Here is a 15,586-nt window from a genome sequence, read left to right on the forward strand (position 1 = left end):
TTCGAATAATTTTTACATAATAATCTAATAGCAATTTTGAAAAGATCCTTCTTTGTGACCATCTAATATCCAAGAAGTAATCACGAGCCACAACAGATAGTCCGAGGCCTGTTCTACAGAAAATTTTTCATAAAATGCACATCAACGGTTACAGACAATATTCAACCTATAAACATTATGTTTAAAAAAATAGGAAAGACTACTACTATACTTTTTAAATCTAAAAATCCCATTGCTAGACAAAACTTTTCACCGAACTGACAATTTTTATTGCACAGAAAACGCTCATTCTTCTCACTAGTACGAACTTTGCATCTCCCAAGAGAAAGGAAAAGAGAGAGAACCGTTTCACAAACGGAAAACTGCTCGTGCAGGTATCTCCATCCCTGGTCGAGCGTCAGCAGTTGCTTTCTTTTTATACTAGGAAAAGTCGGAGAAACTATTGGCAAGTTAATTAGTTACAACGAATGAGAGAGAGAGAGCCTCTCGCGATCGTGTCCAGGGAGAGAGAAGCTAACTTTTCCACGCTTGTCTGTCATTAGCGAGAGAAACAAATGCTTTTGGTGATTCCTGCCTTCATTAGTCAAAGTCATCCGGGCAGACTAATCCAATTAGCGCGAAAAACCAGATGCACATTTGAAAGTATTTAAAAGCTTTCACCTTAGAACGGGTATAGCAAATGAAGTCGAGAGGCGCTGAGTTTTGAAAGCAATCGCTGAAACATCAGAAACACCCATTTCCGACCGGGATCTCGTTTGCAGACAAGACTAATGAAGTCTTGTTAGAGTCGTAGCACTGACCGTGGGAATTGATATATCATATTATTGCCATAGTTATATGTACAGTAAATTTAAAAAATAAAATTCTTTACAAAAGTAAGCGTTTGATTTTTATCAGCTGCTGAACCATAAACAGCTTTTCAATCATGGGTCGAGTAGAAGATATACTCTGTGATCATTGAAAGTAGCTTCTAGAAAGTCGAAGGTGTAACATTACGCCCAAAGAAATACTTCTGAATATGATATGAATTATTATAAAATCAATCGATACGTCTGAACAGTTTTAAGCATTAATAATACTTGATCTGTGTAACAAAATTTACTATCATATTATATATATATATATATATATATATATATATATATATATATATATATGATATTTTAAACTTTAATTTTAACTCAATTCATTTCCAAGATTTTATCTTAATTTAACCCACAGTAAGTTCATTCTCTTATTTCTTGATCCAATTCCACTTTCTCTACTTAATTAATTCAAGAGAAGCTTTGTAAAATTGCTGAATCGACTAAACGCCGATACTTTCACACGCTCGGCGTGAAGGAGTAAAAAATGTCCAGTAAGCACATTCTTTCTTAAAAGATCCCTGTGATTGACATGCGTCCGAAATCCCTAGCAGAATCTTAATAATATATTAGCACTGTAAAGAAATATTTTCCCTATCAAAATCTAAGGTTATATAAGGCGAGGGATAATTTATTTCGGCCCTTTTTCCCCACTTCTGCTTTTGCAACGCGTTGTGGCGGACGCGCAATGTCCGCGTCTTTGCTAGTAAATAATTATGCTTTCCCGATGGATTAAAAAGAATTTAAAAATGTAAAAAGTCTCTTCACTGTCTTCAAACTGCATTCTGCTTCACATAAAAAATTGCTTACATATATATATATATATATATATATATATATAATATACATTATGAAATGAAACCAAAATTTAATATAGAACTATAACCACAAACAAATCATGACTATACACCAAATTTCATTCATCTTAATCATTGAGGTTTTGAATTATCGCACTTGCACGAGTGCGAAAATACAGACCAACAAATGGTCAACCCTCAGTCAAATAAAAATAAAATTAAATAAACTATACACTCAGATTCTAAAATTGTGAACCAAATTTAATTTACCTCAGTTATTACATGTTTGAATTATCGCGTTTTCATGCAAGCAAAAGTGTAGATCGAAATACAATCACTCCTTTGATAGGTTTGACACCAAATTTGGTACGGGCAAAGAATTTAGATTCTAAACCCTCCATATAGCTCAAAGCGTTTTTGAATTATCATATTCATAGATGGATAGACAATTCAATATGCTATTCGGACTCAAGGTGGTCTGAAAAACAGAAAATTCGCCAATATATCTAGTTCTTTTTTTTTTTCTTTTTTTTTTTGACGATTACAATACTTTTCTTTGTATACTTACGAGAAAGAAAAAATACTTAATTCAATGGTGATAAGTCGTCTTTAATTTATGCATAGTCAGCTTGAGATACTATTCACTTAAATACAATTCTCTTGTTTGAGATCTCATAGAAATGTTTTGACACTTTTCCGATTTGCGTGGCTCCATACAAAACCCTTCGAAATTTTAATAACTTTAATTACCAAATCTTCAAGGATGCTGGTAATACCGGAATAGTGTAAACGTTCGAGTTTAACAACGATTAATTTACTATTCCATTGAATTACAAGTACCTCTGACATTCTACCGCAGAATGTTTTACCGTAGAAAATAGATAAATAAGCGTTTATCGAATCGCTAAATATAGTCTACAGAGAAAATTCTTTTTAATTAAACTTGAATTGCACATCCGAGGGTATAAAATATTTTTAGAGCTAAAAATATTGCTTCTAATTTATTCTGGAATCAAAATGATGATCTTCAGGAACTTTATCGCAAAAAGGGCATTAAAATTGAATTCGGATTAATAATAATTATTTCATTACGTTACTTCACTCTTAATCAATTTATTCGAGAACTTTGCTAATTGTAAGATTCAACTAAATAGCTTTTCATTCCGCATGATAGAGATTAACGCATTTAATAATTGCAGCCAATTAATTATAGCTAAATATAGTCATTTAATTTTTACTATTTCTCATAGTTTACCATTTTACCATTTCTCATAGCTAGAAAAATCATTAAAAAACGAAGACCTTTTTTTTAAAAGGATAACCATATTTATACATTTATTTCATCCCCCCCTCCCGTTTTTAATATTCAGTTTTGACGAGTGTCTGGAACTTCGGTTAAAAAAATATTTTGTTATACGATTTTTTCTAAAATATAAGGCAACAGCGATGATAGCTTTTGGCAAGATACGTTTGTAGGTCAAATTACTTTTGGCTTTGAAAGCATTTTTTAGGCAGTAAGATTTACACAATTTAGAAGAGTTATAAAGAACGCTCCACTTAACTTTTTTTTTTCTTTCTTTTTCTCTTCTTTTCCTTTTGGAATTCGCTGCCAACATGGCCTTCCTCCCCTGACAGATAATCAAGGCAATTTTTCAACCTTTCATCGCACAATAGGTAAGTTTTCCCAAAACGTTTTTTCTTTCAAAATCATTAAACATCTTTTCACTTTTTTTTAATCACTGAAAAAAAAAATGCGTGTTTTTTTCCCCCGCCGTTCATACATGGGGGAAAGAAAGAAAACAAATCTTTTTTTACTAAGAATTTTTCCCTCTTCCTTTAAAGAAAGGGATTCCCTTATGGATGATACAGAGTTCCATAATTATATTCATAGGATGTCGCATTCTAAATGTAGCATTGGCAAAAAAAAAAAAAAAAAAAGGAGAAAAAAAAAGAAAGAAGGGGAAAAAAAAAAAAAAAAAAGGACAGGAGGGTTATACTTAAGATCAGTTGCATAAAAATGATTTTAAGTTACTTGTAACCTTATCAATCTTATATTTTATGGTATGCTATATCACATACTTTTTAAGGGAAAAAAAATTCTAAAACAATCTACATCATTTTTTTAAAATTGTATTTGGCAATTGTTCATAAATTTTATAAAATACTTCATTTCAGATTTTCCTCATTTCTTTAGCCTACTAATATCACATTATATCAAGAAAGAAATGAAAAATTGGTTTTATTTACTAAATGCTGGGCTATAACAAAAAAACATACATTTTTTAATGAACATTATTAAAACAAATACCCATTAGCACTCATATAGCAAAAATAAAAATGATGAATAAATTTTCAAAACAAATTTTCACCAACATTAAGTTTTATTTTTCATAATAATGTTATTTACTAAAAAAATTAAATAATAGAATAATATAAAATCTGAAATTAAATAGCTATGCTTTCTTAATTAGTGGATTACTAAGTTATATCCATTAATGTAGTTAACATTTTTAAGACAAATATAATCATATTTAATTTTAAAAGGAGAGATATTTTCCATGTCTAAGATATCCTTAGCATTTTTTTTTAAATTCAACTTTTATCTTTCCCTAAGCATATCTATAGAACTGAGTTTTAATACTGTAATAATAATACAAAAATTTTGATTAAAATATCAATTTTTTTAAAAATTTGTAAAACATTTTAATGGATTTTATAAAATAATTACTCCATCATCAACTTTTTTTAGTAAAGTAATTACTTAACAATTCTCTCCCCCTCCCCCGTTCACTGAAACAGAAGCACTGGATTATTTATCCTAATAATAAATAAATAATGGCACAGTATACTCATTTCATAAACTCATTATTTAATCTCTTAATAATATTATTTCTCCTCTCCGCATTATCATTTTACTCATTTAAAACTCATTTTTTCATAGCTTAGTTTCTAAAATAAAGATTTATGCATATAAATAATATTTGTAATAGTATGATTGACCCAGTTTAGATTTTATAATAGTCATATTTTCTATCTAAATAAATTAATTACTTTTAAAATAAATATATTAATCTTAATATTTTAAAATCAATATTCCCTGTAAACTTTTACTTTTCCCTGTAAAACTTTTATTCTGCAGTTATAATTTTTTTAAAGACTATTTACAGAACATAATATTTAAAAACCTTATTTATTTCAACACATTTTTATACATCTTTGATAAAGAAAAAATATACATATTTTATAACTGGGAAAAAGACAAAAATTGGCAGTTTCGTAATATAAATTTTATTTTAAATCACAATCATTAATTTTCTCAAAAATTTATAACTAAGAATTATTTGAAATAGTTAATAAAAGAAAACATTTGAAAATTCAATTCTACAAGTTAACTTATTCTAAAATTAGCTATTCAGGCAACAGTTTAATTTGTTAAGTCATTTTACATAAAATTGAAACAACCAGCCATATTAAAAATTCAACAATATATTTTATAAAATGATTTTTTTCTTATTTTGATCATATGGAAGGATATTATTTTTATTCTTAGTCAACACTATACAAAAATCTTGAATAAAATTTTATCATTATTTGATGAACTGAATTTAAATAATTCTTTGCAATACATAAATTTACAAACTTATTGCACTTTTAACTGTAACAAATTAATGGCAAACCAACTTTTAATTATTTTTTTTTTCCAAAAAGCATTAATTTTACTAAAATCTGCAAAAATAATTTTTTAAATCTTCACAACACTAGTTTTAAAAACTGAAAAAAAAAAAAATTTTTAGACATAAAATGAAAAATCAAACAATAATTCCATCTTTCTGATAATAAATATGATATATTTTTACTGCAATTATTAAAACCAAGACATTAGATTAATTAATAAACAAACTTTAAATAAAAGAAACAATGTATATTTGCTTCAAAATTCATTAAACGCAGTAAATTTTAAAAATAAGTTTCAATAATAACTATGTAATATATGTTAATAAAACTTCTTAATTTATGACTCTTGTATCCCAAATCTAAATGAAAATAAATAATGAAGTGATAACTGCAGAAATTGAAAAGTAATAAAAAAAAGCATTGCGGCAAACTCGAAAAGGTACTAAAAATAACAGACAAAAGTAAATGGAAAAAATAATAATAAATATCCCAAGAAACTTTTTCATTATAAAATTTAAGAACAAATAATAAAATGTTAGAATTTTCAAACATACAAACAAATATTAAATAAGGTATTGAAGACAGTTCTTAAAAGTATAAGCAATTTAAAGAATAAAATTTTTATATGTTTATAACGAATGTTATTGAACTGCATTGCCGGACCTTCAATATACCAAATCTAAGCCTTTAACTATTTCTAAGCCTACTTACTGGATTAGAAAGATATTCAGGCTCCGAATTCACTGAAGTGAAGAAGGATTGTCAATACAAAAAAATCATGAAGGGTTTTTTCTAACAATCGAACGATATCACTGATTTTGAACAAATGCCAAACTTCTAATTACGATCCAAACACCATTGACAGTCCATACATATGAAATCTTGACGGTTTATTTGCTTTATTTTCTTCTGTTGACTTCTTACCGGTTAAGCAGTGCCATCTGTTAAGACAATGTTGAACTTTATGAATGAATTGCAGTTACAGATTTAGTTTTGAAATTACTGCAGCAAAAATTACTTGTTAATGCAACATACTTGCAAAATAAAGTATTCACTATTTTAAAAACCAATAATTTAATAAGATGAGAATTTCTTTTGAAGAAATCTAATTTTGATCAGCACTGATACACCACTTTTGTTATTCAGTATTAAGTTAAGCAGTCCTTATGAATAATCTGTTTAATTAATTAAAGTAAAAAGCATGAAATAATAAAAATGAATATTTTAATATGTATATATAGAATGAAAGATTTTAATCATCAATAATTTTCAGTAATAACCAGCATCTGCACTGCAACCGTAATGGCTTATTCTTCAAAAACTTTTTATGCCGTTTATTATTTACTTTCGTTTTCGGTCTGTTTAATTTTAGAGCATGTTGCTAAAATTAGGTTTCTTCAAAAGCGGTCATTCCAATTTTTAGTCTGCATTTTTTTTTTTTTTTTTAAATTTATGGCTTATTATAATGAACACTCTTGCAATCTGTTTCCGAAAATTATCCATTTTGCAACCACATTGTCACTTTAAATAACAAATATACACGATTAAAAAGCATTTAAATACGAAAGGTAGTTTAATATCTGTAATTTATTTAAATAGAATTTGAAAGGATGTACTTGATGGTTGTTCATGCATAAAACGTTGCAAAATACTTTTGCAAATGAGCTAAAATTTCTGTTTGAATTTTAACTTGAATATTTATACGAATCTCTTAGAAAAATTGCAAGTTCTCTTTTACACATTAGTTTCTAATTTAAAACTATGATTATTTTAAAAAGAAAGCAGATGGGCTTTTAAGGTAGAATTTGGATGAAAACTGAGCTCTTAAGTGTCTTTTCAAATTCGTTCCAAATTTTTTTATGAAGATTGGTATATATACTGTTTTCATGGTAATAAATTTATTGCATTTCAGTATTATTGGAACTGGGTTTTATATATATATATTTAAGAAACATGATAATTATGAATAGATGAAATGGTGATTAGTTATGCAGAAGTATTCCTTTTTTTTTTCTTTCTTTTTTTTTCCCTACTATGTCTGAGTATTTTATGAGTTAAAATGCATTACTATTTCTTATCATTTTCAATTATAATATGCAGCTACAATTTCAATTTCCTTGACATTTTCGAAATTCTTTTAAATCAAATATAGCCACTAAGCCTTATCCGTATCTGCTATTTGAAAAATGGCAGATAAAGATATATATGTGGATTGTGCATGAACATTTTAGCTCATTGAGTACTTTTATTTGTACTTTCAAAAAGAATTACAAAATACTAATTAAAATTGATCTTAAATAATGCATTCTATACTAGGCATTGCATTAATTATTGCTGTCTACTTTAGTTATAATCAAAGAAGTTTTCTGATGACTATAAAATCAGCTATAAAAATGTATTAAATATTCAGCATCTCATTTTTGCAAGAATAATCCTTTTTTTTTTTTTTTTTTTTCTGAATATTTGTTAGCTCTAAGGAATTATGGAAAGAGATCGTGAAATTCTTTAAGTATTTTATTACTTTTTTTATGGATGATTTTTGCTTATTTTATGCATTTGTGTTTAGTTACATAGCAAGAAATGGGAAAAGCAGATACAAATATCCCAGAAACTACAAAAACAATATTTTTTTATCTAATTCCAAATTTTTAGAGCTAGGAATCTACAGATGACACAACAGGGAAGGTCATTATTAAGAACTTATATATCAAATATTTTCTTTCTTTGCAGTAATTTAAAATTCTTTCAAATGTTAATAAATGCCATGAATTTTTTTTTTTTTTTGGCTTCTTTTAATTTTATTTATGATGTTTTAAATTGTGAATCTTTATTACATGTTTACAGACCATAAAATGTTTTTGTTTCTTTTAATTTTATATAGGATGTTTTAAATTGTGAATTGTTATTACATATTTACCTGTTTGTTTACAAACCAATAAATGTGTGGAGTCAAAATTTCTACTCTTGAATTTTTTTAAAAAATTGTTTGTTAGTATTATTTTGTTAATGAATTAAATTAGAATTTGTAATATACTTTATATGTGATGCTATAAATTAAAATTGGAAAATACTGATTTTTTTTAGTGCATCTATTTTTTATATTTATAACGCAATTAATCTTTCTTTTGTATTTTATATCTTACTAGCTGATATTGCAGACATTGTTTAGGACAACAATATTGTCAAGTCTGTGTATTTATAAAATTTTAACTTAATAAAAGAGTTTTTTAGCTGCAGCACCTTTCATTCATTTTGTTATTCCTCTTCTGTATTATCTATCCTCACAGCCAGCAGATAAATCCTTTTCATTTTGTTTATTTATTTATTTATTTTAATTTCTGTGTATATGAGAATTACCACAAGTTTAGAAATCCTCAAAACTCCATTACTCTCTTCCCATCATTGCTATAGCAACAATAGTTGGTGTATGTGCATCTAACTGAAAAATTATTGTGTAATATTCTTCCTTGGGCTTTTTCCCTTCTGATTAAGAATAGAACCTATTTACTTTGTATTTTGAATATATAGTTTAAACGTTTATGATAATTAATGATACATCACATTGTAATTAAATTAATGTTACTCGATTGTTGTATATGCTATGAAATAAATGTAAACATTTTGCTTTTGATGAAATATCTATATAAAACAATATTTTTGTCTTAATAATGGCAAAAATATGATAGTGAAAGATTTGATGTAACAATGGAATTGGTTTTAAATTAATCACAATACTGAAAAGCATAATTATAAATTGTACTGAAATTAAAGAAAAAAATGCACATTAATTAAATAGTTATCCATAAAAGTATAAATGTTTTCTTCTTAACATGATATACAAAACATTTTCTTACAATAATTATTTCAGAAATTATTGATATATATATATAAATATTCATATTATTTTGCAAATATTCTCATGAAAGAATAAATAAATAATTATTTTTTTCATTTATTAAAAAAATTCTCTATTTGATGAGAGCTGAATTTATTAATTCATTTCTAATGTACATATCTATTATTTAAATTGATACATATGTATTATTTAAATATTACAAAAAAAATTGTAAAAAAAGGAAAGCTTTGTAAATATTTTAATACTTATTAGACAAATTTAGGCATTTTTCCTGTGTATCTGTGCAATAGTAATATATTTTATACAGATACCTTTTTTAAAAAATTCCATTCCTGATATAACATTTACTTGCAAGTAAAAATATCATTTTTTTATGTAACATTAATTTATTATATAATGTAGCATTAATTCATTATATAATGTTTGTTATAAATATAAACCATTTGATTTGGAATTGCAGTTAATCAGGCTATAATGCTTTTAATTTTAAATATAATAACTGTTTATTTTGATAACAATAACAATATTTGCTGGTTCTAATTCTATAATATATTATATGCTTTAAATGTAAACTAAATAAATTTCTGTTATAAATTTTTAATCCTTTTGATAAATGCTTAAACTTAGAAGAATAAAAATTTTAATTTAAACTAAATCTACACTTTTTAATTAAAAATAAAAAAATATTTCCAATTTATTTTGTAAAAATGGTATTATAATCATATTTATTATATTTACATTATTAACTGTAATGGAAAGAGCTAGCTGATTTTTCAATAAAATAATTTTCTGATAAAACTTTATTGTAAATGAAATATTGAGGAACATCTCAATTCTTATATTTAATTTCTTACATTAAAAGTCTTTGTCAGTTTTTAAGAATGGTTTTAAGTACTGCACCTGTTATTTTCAATTGATATATTATGATTTTTCCTGTAAAATTCTTGAATTTGCAAGTCTTCTTTTTTACTACCATCCTGAATTTAATGTAACAATTTTGAATTTTCGTTTTCAGTAATATTTTTTCTATTTCACCTAAATATACGTTGTTTTTATTATTATGTATAATTGTAATCTTATTAAAATAAATACTCTGCAAGCAATATTTTTAAAATATAACTTTTTCTTTAAACCTGACAAACTTTATTAGATTCAAGTTATAAATTAATTCTCATGCCTTCTAATTTTTGTATATGTTCATATTTTATTGAAGTAAACACATTAGAAATAAAATTAATGTAACTATTTTTCTTTTAGGAAAATTATCTGTTGGTTCCTCTTTAGAATTTAGCCTGAGTTCTAAAGGAAGAAGATGTCTGAGAGCAGATGGTTATATTTACTATCGAGATTATGAACGTTATAATAAAACTTATTGGCGCTGTGTATATTTTCGAAAATTGAATTGTAAGGCTAGATTACACACACAGAGAGACACCATTGTTAAAAAAACTGAATTTCATAATCATTCTGAAATTTTCTAAATGAGTATATTGAGTCAATTATAATTTTTTATTAAGGAAATGATTTTGAAATTTATTATTTATTTTTATATAATTGAATTTAAGAATATTTTGAGTGCCATTAGAAATTGGGTGCTTTGTAAAATTGTTTTACTCAAATATAATAGTTTAATGGCCTGTGTAGATTCTGTGCTAAATTAGCATCATGGTAATTAATAAAGGGTTTTATTTTTTTCAATAAAAATCCTTTTTTTTTTTCATTTTATAATAGTTAGCTGCTATGCAGTTCTGCCAGCATTTATTTGTTCAATTTATATATAAAAATATTCAAGTAGATACAGTTTTTTAAATTTTTATATTAAATTTATTAAAATGTTTTAAAGACTAATTTGAATAATAATTAATTTTAAAGATTTTGGTTAAAGGTGCATCTCTTTGTCTCATCATTTGTCACATATATGTCAGGTTTACTTGGAATCCCCATCTTACAACTTGACAACACATATTTGATTGTATAAGAAATATGAAGTTTCTATGTTGATACAGGCAACTTTAAGAGATTCAAAAATTTATCTTAAGAGAATACTAATTTTAAAAGAAAATAGCTTAAAGATTTCTTTGGTCTTGATATTTCTTTGATTTAATGCTTTGTATACAAATATAGATAATGTAATAGTTCATTAATATTCACTGCTACTTAAAACAGAATTACAAAATATACTCATAAAAATGATTGTATTTAAAAATGTTTTTATTTTATTTATTTTTATGGAGATATTTTTGGTTTCACTCATATTTATACCCATTCTGCTTTTAAAGCTATGACATCCCAATCTTCTTTAATATTATATCAAATATTCACATTGTAGTATTTGAATTTTGAGCCCTGTTAATTTGACAGTAATGTTTAAGAGGAAAACCTGAATTTTATGTAATACAATGCTAAAAAGAGTCAAAAACAATCTGTATTTTGTCAAAGCTAGTAGAAAGTTTCCTTAGGCGTGTTTAATGTTTAGTATTTTGAAACCAGTATAATGAAGTACATAATAATTCATTAAAAGCTGTCAAATTTATTGTGAAGATTTTTTTTTTCTCATTCAGCTGAAGCTAGAAAATAGGTATAACAAAAGACATATAGTATGCCAAATGAGACATGAAAAATTTGGAAGTGCTAAAATTTGAGAGAAAGTTTTGGCAAGCTATAAAAAAAAAAATTACAGCAATTTTAAATGATTGCATTTAATGGTAAATTAATATATTCCTATTGTAAAAGGTATTAACAATTAAAAATGAAAACATACAAAGAAAAAAGTTAAATCTATGTGATGTGGTTGATGTAATTAAATAGTAAAGTAGGCTTAATATTTCAACAGGAAAAAAATATTGTTATAATTGGTGTTTTTCTTTTAATTTTGAAAAACTGATTAAAATTAGAAAAATAATTGTGCAAAAATGATACTTATTTCATTTAAAGCTTTAAATTTTAAAATGTTGTAAAACTAATTTTTGTGCTATGAAATATTCCAAAGTTATAGCGGAATAATGGAAAATCATTCTACTCATATTTCATTCCTTTTAGGATTAGACATTGCAATTTTTTAATAGTGCAGTTAATTCTTCTAAATGTTAAGGAACATGTATGATAAATTTTGATTCTATCTAGAGTTGTGAAATTGTGTCAGGTTCAAATTCATATATATTGTTTACTTCCAACTGCTGTTATGTTTAGCACTTCATTGCTACATTTATTTTGTATAAATGTTCCTACTTTAAAGTGATTCTCTGAATTTTAAGATTTTTTTTTCTGCTTTTTAAAAGTTTTATTTTATTAAAGATTATGGTAATTATTTTTTGAAAATTTATGTATATTTAAAGATTATGTTTTGTAAAAATGATATCTTTAATGAAAACATTATTCCTAATAATGTGTATCTCAAAAAGTTTTGTTATCATTAAACTGTTATTTATCTAGCCAAATTTAATTTGATTAATAAATAATAAAAATTAATAGTTTTCTACAACAAATAGATTAAAAATAAAATTAACTAAAGTGTAGGCATCAAATTAACATTTCGCCCATCACTGCATAAGGATTTAGGATTCATGAAATTAAAAGTTATACGTTCTGAATGATTCTTACAAGAATATTAAAAAATAAAGTGTAAAAAAAATCAAATTTCAAAACTATGAAAAACATATCTAGAATATTTTGATCTTAAAATAACTTGCATTCATTTTCAAAATGTGTTTAACCATATTCGTATGGCTCTTGTCTCATCTTAATATTAGGTCATTTGTAACAAGATGGAATATATTTAATGTAAATTGTAATATCTAATTTAAATACAACTTCTTACTATCTAATTAGTGCCATAATATCTAAGATACTTTGAAAGGCCATTTCTCTTATTTAAAAAAGTAAATATATATTAGTCTCCCTTCCTTGAGAAACCTTCCACCCTACTGTTTGATGCATTCTGTTTATTTGGTACATTGTGTATACAACTTCTTTATTGAAAATATTTCTTCTCCAGTATACAACTCTATACATGTAGCTTATGTGATGAGAAAAAAATAATAAAAAAATGTAGTTACAAATAACAAATGTAGTTTTCTAAAAATTCAACAAAAATGAAATCAGTAGTATTTTAGCATTGTTCTTTACATTCTTACACATTTGTTGATTGCAATTTAACTTATTTTTTTAAAAATAAATTAAGATCCTAAATATTCTAAATTTTTTTATTAATTATTTTTATCTACTATGTGCATATACCATTCATATGAGTACTAGTAGAAATGCAAATAGTGTAAAAATACAAATAAAATGTGGGATTTAATTCATATATGTTGTATTTTTGGAACTCATAATTAAAAATAAAACCATTATAGAATGCATTGATTAAATTACCCCACCCCCTTTTTTTTTTCTTTCCATTATCTAACTTGAAAAAATATATAGATTAAATTGAAAGAAGAAAATTAAAAAGAAGAAAAACTTTCAATTATAAAAAAAATTATTACCACTTGGGAGTGACCAATATTTTTTTTTAATTGGAATTACCATGCCATCCGTAAATTTTAAGAATATATTTGCTAATAAAAATTGAAAATTCATAGGTCTGGATACAATTTTACTCACCCATTCATTTTTTTCTACACAATAGGATACATTATCAAATATTACTCTTAATTATAAAATATTATATTGCAATTTAAGATTTTTATTAATTTTTTGCTTGAGTTATAATATTATGCGAAAAATATTATTGAAAAGGCTGAATATATATTTTAATTATATTAAATTATTGTTTTGTATTCATAATTTGTTTATACTCATAAAATATCATGGTACTTCATAAAATACATTAAAAAAATACAATTTCAAAATGCTTGAATTTACTTTACATTTTTTATCTATCTTTTGTTGTGAAATGATGAATGAAATACAAATAAAATACAACATGACTGAATTGTATTTGAGAGATTTTTATATATTCTATTGTGTCATAGCTAAGCTATGATTTTTTTTTTTCATATCTATCTCCCATTTATTATTTGTAATTAGAATATCTATTTTTCATAGGTTCTTCTGCTCCAGCTAATCATGTTAGTTTTTCACCATTCTTTGGATTCAGTACTATGGCAAGACGAGAACGAGGGCAGGGACCTGGTGGCCGATTCTCTTGTCCTCACTGCACTTATTCTACCAATTTGAAAGGTGACTTTAAAAGACATCAATTGACTCACACAGGTGAGAAACCTCATGAATGTACATTCTGTGGTAAACGTTTCAGTTTAAAAGGAAACCTTCAGGTACACCTTCATGTGCATGCAAGGCAAATAAACTTGTATTAGGGTGAGGTTTTTTAAATATCTGTCTCTGAATTATTGTTTCTTATTGAAATTAAAATTAATAAACAATGATTTTTTGTCACTGTTGAGAGCCATAACATGCTTTTCAAAGATCTGAACAAATTTTTTATCCAATGATTTTGTATCTAAAAAAAATAACAATTTCGTTGCCCTTATCTTTTTGTTCCATTTCTTGCTATTGCAGTAACTGCATCTTCAGATTATAGAGCTAAATAGACACTGTTATTGTCTGTGCAACTTATTCTAATTTTAACTCTGAAGAAACTGAGTATATGGGCTTAAAATTCTTCTCTGAAAATACTTACAAATAACTGCTTTTATTATTATCATATTCTATAATAAACAATATAAAATCTAGGTATGAAAGCACATCTACATTTTTCTGATAATAAATAGGTGCTTCTTCAAGTATATCAATGACAAATAAAATTGTTATTCCAAGTTTATGTTGTAAAACTTAGAATTTTTAATAAATTACGTGGCATGAAATTGCTATATTTGGCAGCTGCTTCTGTATTAGATAAATGACATTTTCTTCAAAAGTAATCCTTGTTGACAAATGTCTATTAATGTAACAGAAAATTGCATTTTATTTAATTCATTATTAATGAAACAAAGTAGCACGTAGATAATCATCTCAGCTGAAATGCAAAATATTGATAACTATGTAACATGTATTGTAATGAAATTTGTACACATTAAGGAAAGAAAAAAAGAAACACTTGTAACGTAGAATATTTGTTCTACCAAAAATTTTTTAATAAAAACATTTATTTATTATTTTTGGTAATATTTCTGTGTAATAATAAAATCATGTATTTTATGTAAAATAAAAAAATTTTGTATGGACTTTGAGTGTTGTAAATTTTAATCAAAAAATCCTGCTAAATAAAACTATTATTCAGTCAAATGGATTGACATTATCAATACCTCAAAGGGGAATAAATGAAAAGTATCTTAATATTTTTAGCTTCTTTATCTCTTTCTTTAAAGCTAATCATTTCTTGTAATTCAAACATTTGTGCCAATTTCCATTTGTCAATATTAATTTATTTTAAA

General features: G+C 25.2%; 2 protein-coding genes across 3 annotated transcripts in view; one reads left to right on the forward strand and one right to left on the reverse strand.

Annotated features, from left to right (window-relative positions):
• LOC129958275 (semaphorin-2A-like) overlaps positions 1-6,249 on the reverse strand; it is a 403,314-nt gene extending 397,065 nt beyond the window's left edge. Inside the window, exon 1 of the mRNA XM_056070613.1 lies at positions 6,047-6,249. The gene's annotated coding sequence lies outside the window, so the exon portion shown is untranslated. The remainder of the gene's footprint in view (positions 1-6,046) is intronic.
• Positions 6,250-6,648: 399 nt separating this feature from the next.
• Positions 6,649-15,369, forward strand: LOC129961951 (zinc finger protein 433-like). 2 transcript variants are annotated; one of them, XM_056075598.1, is made up of 3 exons: positions 6,649-6,741; positions 10,449-10,595; positions 14,238-15,369. In XM_056075598.1, exons 1-3 carry the CDS (start codon positions 6,711-6,713, stop codon positions 14,507-14,509), a joined length of 450 nt encoding a protein of 149 aa, XP_055931573.1. In that variant the 5' UTR covers positions 6,649-6,710; the 3' UTR covers positions 14,510-15,369. The 2 variants fall into 2 exon arrangements, 1 of the variants encoding a protein (XP_055931573.1); XR_008783857.1 differs by having other exon boundaries at positions 6,676-6,903.
• Positions 15,370-15,586: the final 217 nt, after the last annotated feature.

The sequence above is a fragment of the Argiope bruennichi genome, chromosome 2 (genome assembly GCF_947563725.1).
Source record: "Argiope bruennichi chromosome 2, qqArgBrue1.1, whole genome shotgun sequence".
NCBI lineage: Eukaryota > Metazoa > Arthropoda > Arachnida > Araneae > Araneidae > Argiope > Argiope bruennichi.

Bases quoted from the DNA above. Each gene is read 5' to 3' on its own strand.
- LOC129961951 (XM_056075598.1), top strand. From the start codon at position 6,711: ATGTTGCTAAAATTAGGTTTCTTCAAAAGCG. The intron at 6,742-10,448 runs GTCATTCCAATT...TTTTTCTTTTAG, and splicing joins ATTAGGTTTCTTCAAAAGCG to GAAAATTATCTGTTGGTTCC. The intron at 10,596-14,237 runs GTAAGGCTAGAT...TATTTTTCATAG, and splicing joins ATATTTTCGAAAATTGAATT to GTTCTTCTGCTCCAGCTAAT.